The sequence below is a fragment of the Pogona vitticeps genome, chromosome 11, assembly GCF_051106095.1.
Source record: "Pogona vitticeps strain Pit_001003342236 chromosome 11, PviZW2.1, whole genome shotgun sequence".
Lineage (NCBI taxonomy): Eukaryota > Metazoa > Chordata > Lepidosauria > Squamata > Agamidae > Pogona > Pogona vitticeps.
The window spans coordinates 19,498,226-19,517,325 of NC_135793.1; the positions used below are offsets into that span (position 1 = coordinate 19,498,226).

General features: G+C 43.3%; 1 protein-coding gene across 2 annotated transcripts in view; it reads left to right on the forward strand.

Annotated features, from left to right (window-relative positions):
- Positions 1 to 19,100, forward strand: part of IL1RAPL2 (interleukin 1 receptor accessory protein like 2) — a 528,601-nt gene that overhangs the window by 493,193 nt on the left and 16,308 nt on the right. For both annotated transcript variants that reach the window (XM_020811816.3, XM_072981155.2), the window contains exons 7-8: positions 7,438 to 7,567; positions 12,539 to 12,684. In XM_020811816.3, coding sequence (XP_020667475.3) covers positions 7,438 to 7,567; positions 12,539 to 12,684 — 276 coding nt within the window. The remainder of the gene's footprint in view (positions 1 to 7,437; positions 7,568 to 12,538; positions 12,685 to 19,100) is intronic.

Consider the following 19,100-nt stretch of genomic DNA (forward strand, 5'->3'; position numbering starts at 1 on the left):
GGGTGGACTACTTTGAAAGCACACAGCCCAGTAGCATTTGCAGCTTGCATTTGAGCCCACCTTAAGAAGTTGATCTGGCCCAATCATCTGCCATGAATTTTTGGGACTTATATATATTTCCTGCTCTATTCACAAAACCTTGGTGCACAGCCTGAGGAAGATGAATTAACGTCGAAAGCTAGTTGTTGATTCTATGTTTTGTGATTTAAGAAAGGTATTACCTGCTCTTACATTAGTTGTGACATCTCTAGCTTGTTTCTCCCTGCTTCCTCAGTTGCTGGGCTTCATAGTTTTGTTCTAACCTTTCTTTTGCACAGCCAGAGTCAAGGCACGGTTACACGATGAATATAAATCTGCAGCTGAATCAGAGTTTTTGCTGTTGGTTTAAAGTCATGTGGTTTTGGGGTAGGTGTCTGTAACTCTTGGGACAATTTTTAATCCAGGTATGGTATTTCGATCAAGGGAGTTAAACGGGCTTTTAAAATCATTTTAGATTTTTCACCACAGGGCGATAGTTTCCTGCTTCACTCTCCCAAGGCTATGCATTCCTGGATTGAAATGTCTGCACCCAAAAGCCTAAAATAAAATCCCACACTGCCATGGCTACAAGGAGGCATTCTGATTGCTGGCACATTGTCCTCGAATCACTTTTGAGATTTTTTTTTGTCCTGTGCCTGCCCGTCCTCACCCTAGCTGCCTCTCACAGCCACTCGTCACTACCACCAGCTCACTTCCTGTGCTGAGGTGATGTGAGTGGCATCATGACAAAAGTCATGTTCTTCTGCTGTGGTGCGATGTTTTTTATGTACCATGTTTCCCAGAAAATAAGACAGGGTCTTATATTAATTTTTGCTCCAAAAACACATTAGGGCTTATTTTCAGAGGATGTTTTATTTTTTCATGTACAACAATCTACATTTTTTCAAATACAGTCATGTCATCTTCTGGTTGCTGCACAAGAGTGGAAGGCAGGGTTTCACTTAACTGGGGCTAATTTGTGCGGTAGGGCATATAAGACGAGCATCCTGAAAAATGATACTAGGGCTTATTTTCAGGTTAAGTCTTATTTTCAGGGAAAATGTATGTATGTATGTATGTATGTATGTATGTATGTATGTATGTATGTATGTATGTATGTATGTATGTATGTATGTATGTATGTATGTATGTATGTATGTATGTATGTATTATTTCAAACTGGCACAGCACTAGGTCATTGTTAGAGATGGAAAAAAGATATAATATATCAGACTGCAAGGGTACCTTGCAGCCTGAAACCCGTGATCCTGGCACTTGACAAACCCCACAGACACAATTTACTTCAGCACAGGCAAGCACACATGCAAAACCTAATCAAAATAAGTTCCACTCATAATCGAGTTAAAATAAACAAACCCATAATGGTTGCTTTAAAAACTCCCTTCCAAACAAACAATTCAACTGCATTCTTCTTTCCTTTCCTCTTGTGAAATACAGCAGCATGCACTTTGCACCCCACTGTGCAAGTAGAGAGGTTGGAAAAGTTCCTTGCAACAAACAGGTCTGATTGACAGAATAGAAGGAGAAAGCTAAAGACAACACTTCTGGGGAGGGAGCTTTTATGTGCCAAGGTGACCCCCCTCTTTAAAGTTGAGTGTTAATGATGTTCCAACATTCTGTTCACCACTTCTTCCCTTTTTGCATCTTGAAATATCCTATTAAATGGTAATTCATCAGGAATACGGCGACTCTGGTCTCATTTCCTCCTGAATGCATCTTTAAACGATTGGGCTAAAGCGTGTGGTGGCCAAAAGGGACATTGATCCGCAACAGAGATGCTGTACACATTCTGCAGGCCTTTGATGCTTAATTAGATAAAATGAGGGAGATATTGGAAGAGAAGTAATTAAAAAACCAGAGGGCTTTCTCTAATACACAGTGCAATTAAAACTGCATGTGAAAACTTGGACAGCAAGACAGGCCCCTCAGAAGCCAAAACCTTTGTGGAAATGACATTTGTTGGATTTATTGTTGCTTTGGTGGGATGCGCTTAGAATCATAGAATCAGAATAACTGAGTCAGGAAGGGCGTGTAAGACCACCAAGGCCAACCCCCAGCTCGAGGCAGGAATCCAAATCAAAGCAGATTGATAGCTGGTTGTCCAATTTTCTCTTGCATGCCTCCCGAGTTTGAGTGCTCACCACCTCCCAATTGGTTCCATCATCATACAGCTCTAACAGTTAGGCTGTTTTTCCTAGTAAGCCGAAATCTGGCTTCCTATAACTTGAACCCACTGTCGTGTGTCCTGCACTCTGGAATGATCAAGAACAGATCCTGCCCCTTCTCTGTATGACTACAAGTATTTGAAAAGTTCTATCCTTTCTCCCCTCAGGATTCTTTTCTCAAGGCTAAATATGCCCAGTTCCTTCAGTGTTTTCCTCACAAGGCTTGGTTTCTAGTCCCTGACCGTCCTTCTTGCCCTCCTCTGAACTTGTTCCTGTTTGTTGACATCCTTCATAAAGTGTGGTGCCTTAGGTCCCTTATGGGTAGAAAGATGACTTATAAACAGACATGCCACCAAACCAAACATTGGCAGGACAACTCCAAAGAGGCAATGGCCTTTCAAACAGAAGAATGCTCTTTGTAAAGTAGGGCACATGACCCCATGATTCTCATTCTTCCTTCTGCCCACATTTCTACTGCAGTCTCGACTATTGTTCCATAGGTAAAGGTAAAGGTTCCCCTGACATTTTAGTCAGTCGTGTTCGACTCTAGGGAGCGGTGCTCATCCCCGTTTCCAACCCATAGAGCCAGCGTTTGTCCAAAGACAGTTTCCGTTGTCACGTGGCCAGTGCGGCTATACGTTGGAATGCTGTTTACCATCCCACCGTGGTGGTACCTATTTATCTACTCACATTTACATGCTTTCGAACTGCTAGGTTGGCGAGGAGCTGGGACAAAGCGACGGGAGCTCACTCCGTTTCGTGGATTCGATCTTATGACTTCGTCTTTTGACCCTGCAGCACACAAAGGCGTCTGCGGTTTAGCCCGCAGTGCCACCACGTCCCACTATTGTTCCATTTAATTCTGGCCTCCCACATACCATAATGTTCCATATTCTGAATTGTCTCTCTGTATCTCCCTTGCTTCAATACCAAGAATTAAAATAATAGAGGAATTCTCCTCAGTACATATCTGCCAGACTCCTGTTACTCAAATACACAAGCGTAAGGTAAACAACATGGAAGGACAGATCCTGAAGCTGAGACTCCAATACTTTGGCCATCCAATGAGAGGAGAAGACTCCCTGGAAAAGACCCTGATGTTGGGAAAGTGTGAAGGCAAGAGGAGAAGGGGATGACAGAGGACGAGATGGCTGGACAGTGTCATTGAAGCAACCAACATGAATTTGACCCAACTCCGGGAGGCCGTGGAAGACAGGAGGGCCTGGCGTGCTCTCGTCCATGGGGTCACGAAGAGTCGGACACGACTAAACAACGAAACAACAACAACAAAAACGGAGTCGCCATGTGGTAGATCATGGGGCTGGTTTGCAGAACAAGGGATACCAGTATCAACTCCTTCACTAGGGCCAGTTTGCTGCAAAGATTTACACTGTTTGACGTCTACTAGTATAATGTACTTAATAATACTTGATTAAATAATAATCGTCTTCTGGCCCTTATAGCACAATTTGAACAGGTTTACTCAGGTGGAGGTCTATCTGAAGGCAATACTGTATTGCTTACCTTTGGGGGGGGGAAGGGATAGGATCAAGCTATTTGCTTTTTTAGCTGGCTGGATTGCTCAGTGGTTTAGGTATCTGTCTGCAGAGCCAGAGGCTGGGAGTTCGATTCCCCAACCTGCAGCACAGGAGCAGCCAGCCTGGGTGGCCTTGGGCCAGCGGCACAGCCCCAGGTCGCCCCCTAGAGGAAGGGAATGGGAAACCACTTCTGAATATTCTCTACCTGGAAAACCCCTGGAAAGTCAGAATCGACTTCAGAGCACATGATCGTTTTTATTTATCATCTCCCCCGTCAGCCCTTGTAAGCCATTTTAAAAGGAGAACTCAAGCTCCCCAGCACAAATTTGTTTTTTACAATGCACTGAAAGCACTATTCCTGTAGCAGCTTGGCTTTGACATCTTTATTTTACAGATATATTTTTTTTTCTTGTTATTTCTTCTAATGATATGAACCCCCTTCAGGAAATTTACTCAGCGCTTGTACAAATTCAATGTCTCTCTGGAGTATTCTCATTTCCTCTCATTTATTTATTTTTTTAAAAAGTAATCTTGCTGGGTCAGTGAATAGGAAACACTTCACCCACGCTGTTCAGCTTATACTTACCGCTCAGCATGTTGTGCCCCATGGAGGGCAGACGCTGTCGATTTTTGATGGACCAAAGCATTTCCCCCCTCCCCTTTCTCACAGTGCTGTAAGTGTCTTTTTCCATTAAAGTCTAAAGAGCAGCTGCACTCATACGAGGCCCGTATGAAAGGCGAGGCACTTGTTTTAAGAAAAACTTTGAAAAAAAGGGCGCAGAAACTATTCCATGACACAACGCAAAGCACATTTACTCAGGGATAAGTCCCACTATGTCTGATAGGGACGGAGAGAGTGTCCAAGGAAATGTGTATGGTCGTTAAGTTGTGCCCGACTCTTCGTGACCCTGTGGACCACAGCACGCCAAGCCCTCCTGTCTTCCACTGCCTCCCGGAGTTGGGTCAAATTCATGTTGGTCGCTTCGATGACCCTGTCCAACCATCTCGTCCTCTGTCGTCCCCTTCTCCTCTTGCCTTCACATTTTCCCAACATCAGGGTCTTTTCCAGGGGGTCTTCTCTTCTCATGAGAGTATGGTACGGTACCTTTTGCAAAGCTGCATTTTGTGATTTCATGGTGCGCGGAGAGCCAAGCACTTAAACAGGGATGACACAGAAGAGAAGCCTCCTCAAAGATAAATAACCAAATATGAAATTGGTCAATCATGGCTTTCTCGGCTGTGCTGGATTTGCTGTGGCAGTTGGGAGGTTTGGGGTGTATCAAAACTCAGCCTAGACTGATTTGTGCCCCAGGTCTGAATTATTGAATTTGAAAAGTTGGTCCATCAGAATTGAAATGGGTGTAATGTTTCCAATTTTGCACTGCGTACATGAAATCTAGAGGCATGAAATGAACCCAAAAGAGGGGAGTCTAGCTGCCAGATTTCAGACAGAGGAGCATGAGTAAAATTTGTTCTAAAACAAAAACAGGATCTTGCAAGCTGAAGCAATTTGTGCCCCATCCAATTTTATTTGTGTTCTGGATCTAAATCAATGAGTCAATTCGCTTTGCTTCAACCCATGATGGAATCTGGTCAGTCTGTTCCATCTGAACCTCATACAAATTGTTCCAAATCAGGATCATTTGGTTCAGACTTTGTGATTTGTTCAAATGCAATGCTTAGCCCTGGTTTTCCACTCTGCAGTTATAGCATATATTACTTTGCTCTTTGTATGTCTTTTGATAATCTCTTGTTCACTGCATCCTTCGCTTTGTGATTAGAAAAAAACAAAAAGCCAGTCCCTAGTATTCATATATAAATATTTTTTAAAATCCTTTGGGTTTATATCGTGTGTTGCAGTGGTTCCCAACCTTGGGTCCTCCGAATGTTCTTGGACTACAACTCCCAGAAATCCTGGCCAGCATAGCCAGTGGGGAAGACTTCTGGGAGTTTCAGTCCAAGAACATCTGGTGACCCAGAGCTGTGAACCACTGGTTGGTTGTGTAAATTAACAGACCCTTGTAAAGAGAAGAGAGTAAAAAGAAGGGCCCTATCCTTCTCCCCTGGTCTCAGCCTCCCATCACCTCCACCATGGAAAGAGAGAGGTTGGTGGTTTCTATGAGCTTCCCCCTCCAAAATGCCCCAGCAACAAAGATGGCTGTTATTAAACAGGGTCAGGCAGCATCTCACAGAATAACTATTTTTCATAATGGCTTGGTATAGATTTTTAGCAAATGTTGTTATCTGTCATCAAGCAGGAATGAACTTATACTGATCCTAACAGGGCTTTCAAGGCAAGTGAGATATTTAACAAGTGGTTTTCACAGTTCCACAGCACCGGTGGGTTACCATACAGTAGCTCACTGGTTCTTAACCTTGGGTTACTCAGGAGTTTTGGACTGCAACTCCCAGAAGCCTTCACCACCATCTGTACTGGCTGGGGTTTCTGGGAGTTGCAGTTCAAAAACATCCGAGTAACAAAGGTTAAGAACCACTGCAGTAGCTGAGCAGGAATATGAACCCAGGCCTGAGTTCTAGCCCCTCATTCTTCCTGCTATAGCAGTGGTTCCCAACTTCGGGAAACCTAGGTGGGACTACCATTCCCAGAAGCCTTCAGCACCAGCTGTGTGGGCTGGGGTTTCTGGGAGTTGCAGTCCAAGAACACCTGAGTCACTCCGTAGTGGGAACCACTGCACTATATTGCATTAAGAGTCTTCAGAAGGAAAACATTTCTTGAGGGCAAAAGTTGGATTTGATTCATCATTGCAACTACTCTGAGACCCAAAAATGCTGACAGGGGGGTTGTGTGTTTGGTTATAAAAATGCAGAAATAAATATTAGTAGAAAACACCTTTTAGAAGCTCACTTGTTTAAGCTGTGAAATTACTGTCTTTTGCTTTCTGGATGGGGATGGTCTTACATAATGTTAGCAGAACTTTTGTGCCTGTATCCTGTCATAGATACCCAGAGAACATGTGTAAAAACATCCCTGACCATTGCTTTGTGTTTGCATGAGAAATGGTTAATGATTTTCTCCTGCATGTGAGTGGTAGTGAACCCAAGAGGGGATCCTGCAGACCATCTTGGCTGATGACACTGATGTTGTCAACATTCAGGCTGCCCTTTGCTATGTCAAGCTTGGCGTCCTTTTTCCTGCTGGCAGGAATTTGTGCAGCCACATCACACCATATCCTGACATTTTGAATCATGGATAGAGAAGCACAATTTTCCACATTCATAAACCAGATGGCTTTTGTTTTTGAAGAGTTTGTATCCTTGACAAAGGGGCATAGGTCCATGGTAGAGACGGCATAATTGGGCTACATGATTTGACTCAGTATGTTCAAAGTCTTTGGCAGTCTTTCCCAACTTGGTGTCCTCTACATTTACTGAAGTACAGCTCCCATTTTTCAATGGTTGTGTTGGCTGCTAAGAACTGGGTGTTCAGGCCAGAATAACTGGAGAGTGCCAGGTTGTGGAAAGCTAGTCTGCTGAATCGGCCACCTGCTCTGCGTCATCTTCTTTTTCTCTTTTTAACCCCTATCCCAGCTACATTTCAGATGGCTCATCAGGTTTGTGTAATAATCATAAATCAAACACTTAATCAAAAACATGAAAAGCAAAATGTGTACTGTTGCCCCGTCCTGTTTGAGAAACCATCCACTTAATCTCCCTTGCCTTGCGTTTCTTCTCAGGTCAGCCACTAAATGTTGCCTGCAAGGCATTTTTTGGGTTTAGTGGAGAGTCGGGTCCCATGATCTACTGGACACGAGGAGAGAGATTTATTGAAGAGCTGGAGAATCACATTAAAGAAGGCGAAATCAGGTACCTCCATTTTCACTATGTTGTTTTGTTTTTTAAGCATGCGCCAAAATGCTACTTTTAACAGGTTGTTTATGTTGAGCAGAGTACAATTTCCTTGCCTAGAAGTTAGTTGACAGATGGCTTGCTTCTAGCACTGGATTGGGCCGTATTTCGTTCATGTTTCAGCAGAAACTTTAAAGACGTAGCGGCTGCTTGTAGCTTGATAAGCTGTCTCCGGGGAGTCCCTTGAGTCCCCTTCTCCTTTGGGCTTCGGAGACGGCTTTAACATTTAAACCTCAGAAATAATGCCGACTATCGTTGCCCTCCGCCATAACACTCAGGAAAACTGCCTCCATTGTCTAATATCGATATAATCTGAAAGATGGGTAGCCTCCCGTGAGAGAAATGCCAGCCCTGTACTAAACTTTGTTACTTGAGCATAATATTTACCAGCTGCATCCTCAGCCCAAGCCAACTTTTCTCTGCTTTTCGCACCTACTTACTCTGTCGGATTTGCCTTTTAACTAGTTTCTAATTATGCTCTGTTGTGTAAATGATTAATGCTTTACAGGAGCAATCTTGATTGCTTTACTGTCTTGAAATGGCTCTTCTTCCATCGTTTCTCTCCTCCTGCTTCCAGGGCAGGGATATAAGCTTGAATGAGGAGAGAGATGGTGCTCTGGGCAATGTGAAAACTTGTTCTGTTTCAACTGAACAACATAAGTGGTCCTCTCCGTGGGAGAGGGAGTTGTACCCACTGAATTTTGTGAATGCGTAAAACTTTTGTTTGACTTCATTTCTGAAGAACTTGCAGACCTCAGTCATCACCTATTCTGGACTGGAATTGTGTACTGATTTCAGACATATCCCAGATTCTGGACTGAATCATCTTGATTCAGGCTAATTTGCATGAGTTCTGGATAGAAGTGAAATATCCAGATCCAATTTCAGGGTGAGCTGACAGAAATTTACAAGAGTACAAACAGAACTGAATGTGGGGCACATATGACTTTGGTCTTTTCCTTTCCTTTCCTTTTCATGAAAAAAAGCAAACTGGAAAGATAACTGGTACACAAGCCCCTGACACCTCCTATTTGAAATTTGGGGAATTTGCTTCCCTGCTTAGGCTTCAACATAGCTCCAGTTTTGTTGCATCTGTGAAAAAATAAAGTTATTGAGGTTTTCCAGGGCAAGTCAATGGGGAGCTTACCAATTAGGGTAGATCTAAGACACAAACTGAATTGGTTAGGGTACATGTTGTCCCAGACCAAATCTGAACACAGTCCAAAGCTTCTAATTAGCTTCCACACTAGATAACAGATGCCATGCACAGCCTATGTATGACAGAAAGTACCCAAGATTCAAAAATGGGAATGCTGAAATTGAAAAATAATCCCATCCTCTTCAAATTCAAAAGAGGGACAAACTAAGAAGCAAGGCATGGCATGATGCAAGACTATATCTGTTTCTCCACTTAAGAATTTAAAAGAGCCTAGAAAAATTACTTCTATGGACTACAATTCCCAGAATTCCCAGCAATCATAGGCCATGCTGGGTGTGAGTTTCTGGGAAATGTAGTCTAAAAGGGAAATTTTCTAAGTTCGGAGGGAGTCAGAAGTCAGGTAAATATATTTATGCTAAAACTGCAGCCTAGAGAGTGCCCATGATCCAAGAAGCCTGGTTGGTTGGTTGGTTGGTTGGTTGGTTGGTTGGTTGGTTGGTTGGTTGGTTGGTTGGTTGGTTGGTTGGTTGGTTGGTTGGTTGGTTGGTTGGTGGGTGGGTGGGTGGGTGGGTGGGTGGGTGGGTGGGTTGGGTTGGTTGCTTGGTTGCTTGGTTGGTTGCTTGGTTGCTTGGTTGCTTGGTTGCTTGGTTGCTTGGTTGCTTGGTTGGTTGGTTGGTTGGTTTGGTTTGGTTTGGTTTGGTTTGGTTTGGTTTGGTTTGGTTTGGTTTGGTTTGGGGTTGGTTTGGTTTGGTTGGATTGGGTTTGGTTGGATTGGGTTTGGTTGGGTTTGGTTTGTTTATAGGCCACCTTTTTCCCAATCAGGGGGCACAAGGTGGCTCGCAATATTAAAATAATAGAATTTAAAACATAATAAGTAAAACATTAAAAAACAAATGATACACTAATTAAAATACAACTGAATAATGAAAAAAGAGGCATGCATTAACTTTAAAATGGCATTCAGTGACAATCATTATTGTTAAAAGCCTGCCTGAACAGATGGGTCTTCAGCTGTTGGTGGCAGGATGAAAGGGAAGGGGGCCAGCCTGATCTCCTGAGGGAGAGCCTTCCATAACCTGGGAGCTGCCACAGAGAAGGCCCTCTCCCGTGTCCCCATGAACCAAGCCTGTCCTGGCAATGGGGCCGAGAGAAGGGTCTTCTGTGATGATCTTAAGCCCAGAGAAGGCACATGTGGGGAGATGCGGTCCTTCAGATAGCCTGATCTACCTCTAGTGTACAGCTGATGAACCTATGACCCTCCTCCACCAACATTTTCTATCTGATACAGTTGTCCCACTCTCCATAATGGGAGGGCCAATCCCAACATGAAATGATGAGGCACTATTTTGTTCAAGCAGTAAACTACCTTTAGTCGGCACTTTGCCCAGCTAATCAGCTGTACAAAAGAATGACAGATTGAGGAGGTGGGAGCGTGGAACAGAAGCAGAATGAAAGAGTCTTATGCCAGGTGGGTTTTTTAAGAGCTGTAATAAAAACATTGTGTAAATCGAACTGGCCCACTTAAACAAGAAATAATAGTCTTTAAGTCTGCCTGGAGGGTTGTGAATTGTGTCTGATTGAGAAAGAAACCTGCAACGAATTTTAATGCTATTGCTTTGCAGTTCTAAAGTAAAATGTTCCGTTTCGGATTTCATAATGTATAAATCACCCTATCACTTGCTAATTTTTCCCTTTCTTTTGCCGAGCCTATAAAACAGAGTACAAATCTCTTTAAAGGGCTGCCCAGAAAACTGTTCTCAATTATCTGTCCCACCCACCCATCCTCCTCACACATGTAGGTCCTGTTTATTATTGGTAGGATAAGAAAAACATGATCCATATCAAATGTACGAAGGATGAGCATGGAGGGGCTTTAAAATAAACCCTTATTTTTCCCCCTTCCAGACTCTCTGCACCCTCACCTGTATCAATTAATTAGGGGATTTGGAATCCCACCCCTGAAAGTGTGAGGAATTATTGGAAGAAGCAAAGCAAGAAAGACACAAAGGAACAGACACACACATACACACACACAGAGAGAGAGAGAGAGAGAGAGAGGAGAGACTCTTAGGTAGTGTGTTACTTCCATTTAAAATTCTGGAACGTAAATAGAAAACCTGAATACCAGAAAGTACCAAAAATCTGGAACTCATTTGCAGTGGTGGGCATTTGTGTTCGTAAAGCAAACAGAGAACTGAAATTTGTTTTGCAGTGAGCACACCGCCTACCGTACCTTCATTATCAGTAATGTGTGAAAACAGGATTTAGCCTTCTCTTCAGGCTGGGCTGGGATCCAGAGAATATGTGCTGTCTTGCGTTTCTCAAACAGCTTCTCTCACACACAGGGTCTTATAGCATGCTTTTGACATTTGGCCAGCCCTACCATTAGGCAGGTTGAGTCTGCCACACTCTGTTGGTTTTAAGAGCAACCCTGATGAAACGGTAGCAGATAGTCTATTCCTTTGTTTATAGTGATATTTCTATCTGGCCAGGGGTGGAGGTGTATGCATCATTTTGATTCTCTGCCACAGTCAACAAAATAATTTTTGTGTCTAAGCCCTGGCTTAAAGCAAAAAGCCAGAAGACATGAAAGAGCTGCTGAGCCTAGAAAAAGGAAATGGACTTCTCATTACACCCCAGTCAATGGCCATGCTGTTGTGATGCATTTATGTGGGCATAAGACTCGCATTTTGGACTGCTTTTAGCACAGTGTGATGAGAACTATTTCCTAGCAATCAAATGACTTACAGGGAATAGTGCTCCAGGCCGACCCCAATCCACACCCATGCTGGACTTTTTCTTGTTCCTTTTGAGGACTGGGTTGGAGCAATTCCCCTGTTGACGGAAAGGTTGCTTTAAAGAGGCCCATTCAAAACCCTTATCCAGTGCGATCAGACACACACCTTCCTCATCATCCCATGAAAGTCTCAGTAGCTGAAGAGTTGGACCATTTGAAAGAGCAAAGATGAACAAGTTTGGATTGGCATAAGCTTCTGTGGACTCACTTCATCCGAGTGCAGGGGCTATGCGGCATGCATTTGAGAAAGTGGGTCCAAATAAAATGTATTAGTCTTTGTTGTTTACACTGCCGGGTCACATCAGTGCTTGTAAGACAAATAATTTCCATTTCTCTGGCCCACAGAATGGAAAAGGTATGACAGCTTTGTAAGGATGGCTGTGTTTATGTTTGATATAACTCTTTATTCTCTCCTGGCCGTTACCAGAATCTCTAAGGAATTCCATGCTCCAAAAATTGGAAACTTGGTTCGTAGTCCAGCACTCATTCAGAAATCTTTTTTGTATATGTATACACACTGTGTCATCTGTACATTTAAATAGATTTACAGAAGGAGGCACAACAGCTGGAAATCAGGAAGCTCATACCAGGGCAATCTATTCCTCCATCTACTCAGGTGTTCTCTATGGAGACTACCACTATGGTAAAATGCCCCCCCCAAAAAAAACACCACCCCAAACACCCCAAAAGTATTTCTTATTACCAGTTAGTTGATATCCTTTTCTAAAATGGGAGATACCATGGGCTGGATCCAAAATATCCTACACCCAATGCTGCCTCTAAATTCCTGGCTCTCTTGTTTTCTCCATCATGAGATCCTCTCTCTCTTTTTTTGCAGATTTCTTATACGCGCAGTGAATGAGAGAAAGAAAGAGATTGGGGGGGGGGGCGCGCTTTGGAAATAGATCCAGGTTCACCTTCAGATCAAATGTGACTGAAAGCCAAACAACCTGCAAAACGTTCTTTCTTTCAGGCTTCTCAAAGAGCATCTTGGAGAAAAAATAGTGGAGTTAATGCTGATCTTCGATGTCGTGAAGGAAGCAGACCTAGCCAATTATACGTGCCATGTAGAAAACAGGAATGGGCGGAAACATGCGAGCATCATTCTGCGTAAAAAAGGTATCTATTTCTCCACAACCTTGTTTGTGACTCCGGCTGGGTTCTTGAAGGACCGAGCCTTGTAATTTTTCTTTTCCTGTCCCAGCATGTTTAGATTAATAACCTAATGATTTATTCTAGACTTGTATTGGCTGAGAAATAAACATTTCTACTTTTCCACCCCTTGACACACAAAGCTTTTGTCTCGTTTTCCTCCCTGTCTTCTCCTCATAGTCTCAAAAAACACAGCTACTCTTTTAATCAGAACTCCTTGATTAGTTTTCTTAAAATGTTTTCTGGACATGTCTTCCATCACCCCTGGTCACAGGCCATGCCGATGGCAACAGTCAAGATGGTCTATAAGATACCTTTTTCTGTGCACTGCCGTTCACACTTGTTGAAAAACTTCCCAGACAGTTGTTTTGTGTTTGGGCAAGAAGTGGTTAACTGATGAAAGAAAAATAATCAGCTTCTGGGATTTTCCCTTGTGTGGCATCACTAGGTGAATGGTAGTGAACAGAAGAGGGGATCCTACAGACCATCTTGACTGCTGCCATGGGTGTTGTCAACATTCAAGCTTCCCTTTGCTATGTCAAACATGGCATCCTTTTTTTTCTGCTGGCGGCACAGGCACAGTTTTGGGTAGCAATATCAGGCCATTTCTTGGCTTTTTGAATTGTGGCAAAGAAGCACAGGATCCCACACTCATAAACCGAAGAGTTTTTTTTTAAAAGAATTGAACGAAATTGATTTGGGACTTCAGTGAGCAAAGGTAGAAAGTGGTATTTGGGAATAAAGTACACATTTGAGTTGCAGCACATAAATGAGCCCCCAATGCCTTCTTAAAAAATTATGAAAACTTAAATTAAGAGAAATGGGAATGAAGAAGCAGTGGCCTGAAAGGAAAAGTGTTCAGCCCTCTCCTAATCCCCTCTTTCCCCCTAATATTCCCTCCCCCTATCCTCCTTTTCTTCATTGGCTTTCCTCCCAAACGTATATTTGCTCCAGGGAACATGTAATGTGTAATTAGGCCCTTAAGGCCATTTTTCTCCTCCTAATGCAAAAGAAAAAAAAACCATCTAACTGTTCGGTGAGCATCTTACAAGAGGGAGAGTGTATCTTTCATTTCAAGAGTACAGTCTGATTTGTCCCCGCAGCTCCTGACAAGTTATCCTTTGCAGATTAAAAGGAAATAAGACATCAGTGTCAGCTTAGCACTTGTGTTTGGAATGTCACGCGAGACAGGAGCAAAGCGTATTTCGGGACTTGATATTCAAAGCAGGGACAGAGCTCCCGCATCTGAATCGTTTGATGTCGGCTCCACGCTTGTAATGTTCTCTAAAATATTGAAACCGCCCGAGTCGTCCTAATAATACGCCACCACTGGAAGGCTGCTGTCAAAGAAGCGGAGTTCACATCACTCTGTGAGAGTCATCGTGAACTCGTGTCTAGCTTTCAGACCTCCGTTATTCCCTCCTCGGGTTGCTGGACCATTACGGCACAGTCACCCTTTAAGTCTGGTTAGCGTCTAGACTGCAGATACGGAAACCCTGTCCTTTAGCCAGCGTGTCTCGTTTGTCCTGCTTTCTTGTTGCTTCTCTTCCCCCTCCAAGAGCGTGTGACCTTTTTTGACCTCCAAAGCTTTGTAGAGGGTTCAGAAGTACTTTGAATCTCACTTCCCCGCTTTCTCTGTGTTTCCCTTCTGCTCAGTTTGCTACTTCTCCTCCTCCTTCCATCAGAACGTTCTCCATGTATTATTCCGTTCAGAACCAGTTTTTACAGAGCTTTTTCCCCCATCGTTCCCACCTGACCCACCCTCACAACCTTGTGTGTGTGTATACGTTTGTGTGTGTGCAGGCATAGGTGTATAAGAGAAACATTATGATTGTTTATTTAGCTCTTTATCTAAAGTATTTATCACTTTTCTGCCCGCCGGGGCTTGCAAATCAATGCACAATTCTTTTAAAATAAGATTAAACTGAAATGAAAAGCCGATTTAAAAACTGGTTTTTAAGTCCAAAGTCCCTTCAGTGCAGCATTTACTCTTCAGCAGATGCTCAGCAAGTAAGGTAAAGGTAAAGGTTCCCCTTGACAATTTTTGTCCAGTCGTGTCCGACTCTAGGGGGCGGCGCTCATCCCGCTCTTCAAGCCATAGAGCCAGCGTTTGTCCGAAGACAATCTTCCGTGGTCACATGGCCAGTGTGATTTAGACACGGAACGGTGTTTACCTTCCCACCGAGATGGTCCCTATTTATCTACTCGCATTTGCATGCTTTCGAGCCGCTAGGTTGGCGGGAGCTGGGACAAGCGACGGGTGCTCACTCCGTCGTGTGGATTCGATCTTACGACTGCTTGGTCTACTGACCCTGCAGCACAGGCTTCTGCTAAGAGAGCAGCCTAATTTCTGCCTGTTTGTCCTCTCTTCATTTGTCTCCCCAAATTCTTCTCCAACCAGATCTGCTCTCACAAAGCGTTCCAAAGGGACTGGTGTTACCTAGAAGCCTTAAAGACCGTCGTCCCCTGCCCCGATTCCTCTTCCAAGCCCTTTGCGCTGCAGAGTTTTGAATTTCTGGTTTAAAATCCTCTAGTTGCACAGCAGAGATTCACACAACAGAATTAACTGAAAGTTCTCCAGTTTAGTTAACCCCTTTTGCTCATTAACTGGCGCTTCCAGTCTCAATAACTTCGGGACATTTATAGAAGAACAAATAAATATTTTTATTACTTGCAATCTTATTATTGTTACTGACTACAATATTATTACTGACTTTCAGCAACAGGCCTCCACAAACTACTCTGGCTTCTTCCAGCAGACTCTGAGAGGGAAAAAGACACAGAGCAGAGGGGTGGGCTTCTTTTTGAAATCAGAGGCAGGGAAGGAACAATTGGTTACTGCTGGATTGATTGACAGTCACGCCAGCTCAGAGAGGTCCCTCCCAGACAGACTTTGTGTGCTCCAGCGTGAGGCTTTAAGCTCACCAGAATCTTCCTCCTTTATGATCCATTTTCCCTAAATATGACTGCTCCCTTGTCAAAGGCACCTAAGCTACACGTGTTATCACCATGTGCTATCTACGGGTCCTGAGAACTGGATTCACGGCTGATACAATTCAGGGGACATTGGTCTCTCTCCATGGTCAGGACTAAAGAGAGGTGCTTCATCCTTTATATCTATGACAAAGCAAGGCACCACAGGTGGTGCGGATCCTGTCCCCCACTCCCTGGGCCAGCCAGACCACTTGCTGGGCTCCGTGTATTGCTGGCACCCTTCTTTGGTGGTGGCACACCAATCCAGGCAGGAGCCCGCCCCACCTCCCAAGGCAGCTGACCACTGGTGAGGAGGAGAGACAGCTCCATTCTGCCTCTTTGCCGGAGTGGTCAGCTGCCTGGGGAGGCAGGGCCGGCCCAGCATATTTTTATGCTTTTACCGTAACTGTAATTGATTGTATTGTATTTTTCTTCACACTGCACTTCATGATATTTGATTTGTGCCCCCAAATGTATTGATTTTTGTTATTGTGTTGCTTGTCTATTTGTTGCAAACCGCCCAGAGTGGCCTTGGCTCCTAGTAGTAGTAGTAGTAGTAGTAGTAGTAGTAGTAGTAGTAGTAGTAGTAGTAGTAGTAGTAGTAGTAGTATAATAATAATAATAATAATAATAATAATAATAATAATAATAATAATAATAATAATAATAATAATAATAATAATAATAATAATAATAATAATAATAATAATAATAATAATAATAATAGGTACACTGCCAGCCAAGAAGGACCCCAGTGACATGCAGAGCCTGGTGAGTGGCCCAGACAGCCTGGGGGTTGGGGTTGGGAATCCACACTAGTTGTGATGCCCTCTGTCATCTCAGACATGAAGGATGAAGCACCCCTCTCTAATCAGGACCTCAACACCATGAAAACCCATGCAGTCTGGCCAGTGATAAGGGCTGGGGAAAGGAGTCCCAGAGATCTGGACACCGAAATATTTCTCAGCCCTGGATATATGATACCACCACAGTAATTTGTATCTTCCATATAATGGGTATGATAGTCCTGCTTTCTATGAATGCATGTTAGGCCCCATCTTGAGTACTGTGATCAGTTCTGGACACTGCACTCTAAGAAGGCTGCCAACAAATTGGAAAAAGTTCAGAGGAAGGCAACAAGGACGATCAGGGTACTGGAAACCAAGTCCAATGAGGAAACTGAAAGAACTGGTCATATTTAGCCTTGAGAAAAGATGACTGAGGGGAGACAGGATCACACTTTTCAAATACTTGAAAGATAATCATACAAAGGAGAGGAAGGATCTGTTCTTGATCATCCCAGAGTGCAGGAACACATAATAACAGGCTCAAGCTACAAGAAGCCAGATTTAGGCTGAATACCAGGAAAAACATCTCAGATAGTAGGACAATAGAACCAATTACCTTGGGAGGTCTGGAGGCGCTCAAAAGAAAATTAGACAACCATCTGTCAGATCTACTTTGATTTGGATTCCTGCACTGAGCAAGGGTTTGGACTCAATGGCCTTAAAGGCCATTTCCAGCTCAGTTATTCTGATTCTATGAATGTGATCATTCCCTTTTTAAAATTCATCTAAGCAAGAAACCCTCACTATATCTTGTGGAAGGTTGCTCCATAGATGGCACTGCCTGATATCATTCAGATCAGGTACCTCATGATTAGAAAACAGCACAGGGCGAGATCTGTGACAGTATTCCAAGAAACCTCTGGTATCTACCAGAAACTATATATTTATTCTCTTTTTCTCTAAAGCTGTGATGTCTTGGTAGAAAATAAGCGAATGGTATCTACTTCAGTCATAAATTACAGAAGCCGAAAGATTCTCAAGATGAAATGTTGATTCCTGAACTGGAACGCCTGCCGCTCTGTATAAATGTCAAAGTGGTGTTGATGATATATAAACTCATCACATCACCTAAGTTTTTTTTTTGGAAGCGTTATGCTTCCCTTTTTTCATTCTTTACATCATCAGAGTCTTATGCCTCTCCCAATGCTTATTTATCATGGCCATAAATATCAGCACCAACCCAGGGATGTAAATTAATACATCTTCTTGAAGTATCTCTCATAGCATTAGATTGGCTCCTTGTGGTTTTTAGATGGGCGGGTGAACTGGAATGCAAGGTTAAGAGGTTGGAGTTCCTATCTATGCTGTATTTGAAGTGGTATTCTGCTCGGTTAACGAGTGCCTCTCCATAGCAATGACTTTCGGGTGTCATGAATCAAGTTGACTGTTGGCAGTCGCTGTTTTGAAGCTAGAGCTGAAATGGACTGGCAGACAGGTTTGTGACCATGTTCCATCACCTTGCCCACGCCCTGCAAACCCCTTCCTCCCCGTGTGATTTTTGGGGCTCTTTGCCTTGGCAATAGGGCCAATCCTATCACAATTGTGTTTTGCTGTGCCGCATTGCGACCCTTAATCTGCTGCAGTGCGGCACACCATAACAAAGAGGATGGCCTTCCACTACATATAGAAAAGTGGGTGTTGTCTTATTGTTACAGTCATCTTACTGTTATGACCATTATGAGTGTTGTGGAAGGCGCATTCGCTCAGGTGTGAATCAAAGGGCACTCAACAGAAAGTCTGGTTGGTTTCTTTATTATTTAAAAGATCTAAAGTGGTGCCTCGCTAGACGATGATAATCCGTTCCACTGAAATTGCTGTTTAGCAAAATCATTGCCTAGCGAAAAGCATTTCCCCATTGGAATGCATTGCAACCTGTTTAATGCGTTCCAATGGGGAAGAATTGTCATTGTCTAGCGAAGATCAGCCAGAGGAAAGCTGCTTTGTGAACAACCGATCAGCTGTTTAAATCGCTGTCTTGCGAAGCTTAGGTCCCGAAAACACCTGTTTTGCGAGCACGGAGGGAGCTGTCAAAATCGTAGTCTAGCGAAAATCAGTTTGCGAAGCAGGGACCAAACATTGTCCAGCAAAATTCCCCCGGGGAATCACTGTTTTGCGAATCGCTATGGCGATCACAAAAAGTCAATGTCTAGTGAAAAAACTGTCATGCGGGGTAACTATCTAGCGAGGCACCACTGTATATCCTATCTTCCCTAAAAAAATTAAGATGGCTAATTGAGAAAGAAATAAGAGAGTTAGAGAGGGTTAACAAGACAATCAAGAGATAGTGACTAAATGCTGAAACCTCATTGCTGATAAGTTAAAGAAAAACTTAGCTGCTGAAAGGAAATGACCGTAATGACAGCGGTATGACCAACTAGCAAGGTGAACAAAAATTGTTAATAACTAAAGATCTTCTTAAAACTGAAGGACTTCACGCGGCTTTGGAAAATCATCAGAAAAGCCCCGAGGTCAATCTCTTTGGGCATGGGATACTAAGAATATAGAAGCGGCAGTTCATATTTGCTAAATGATCCCTGATTGGTGGGGAGCAATAGCAATACA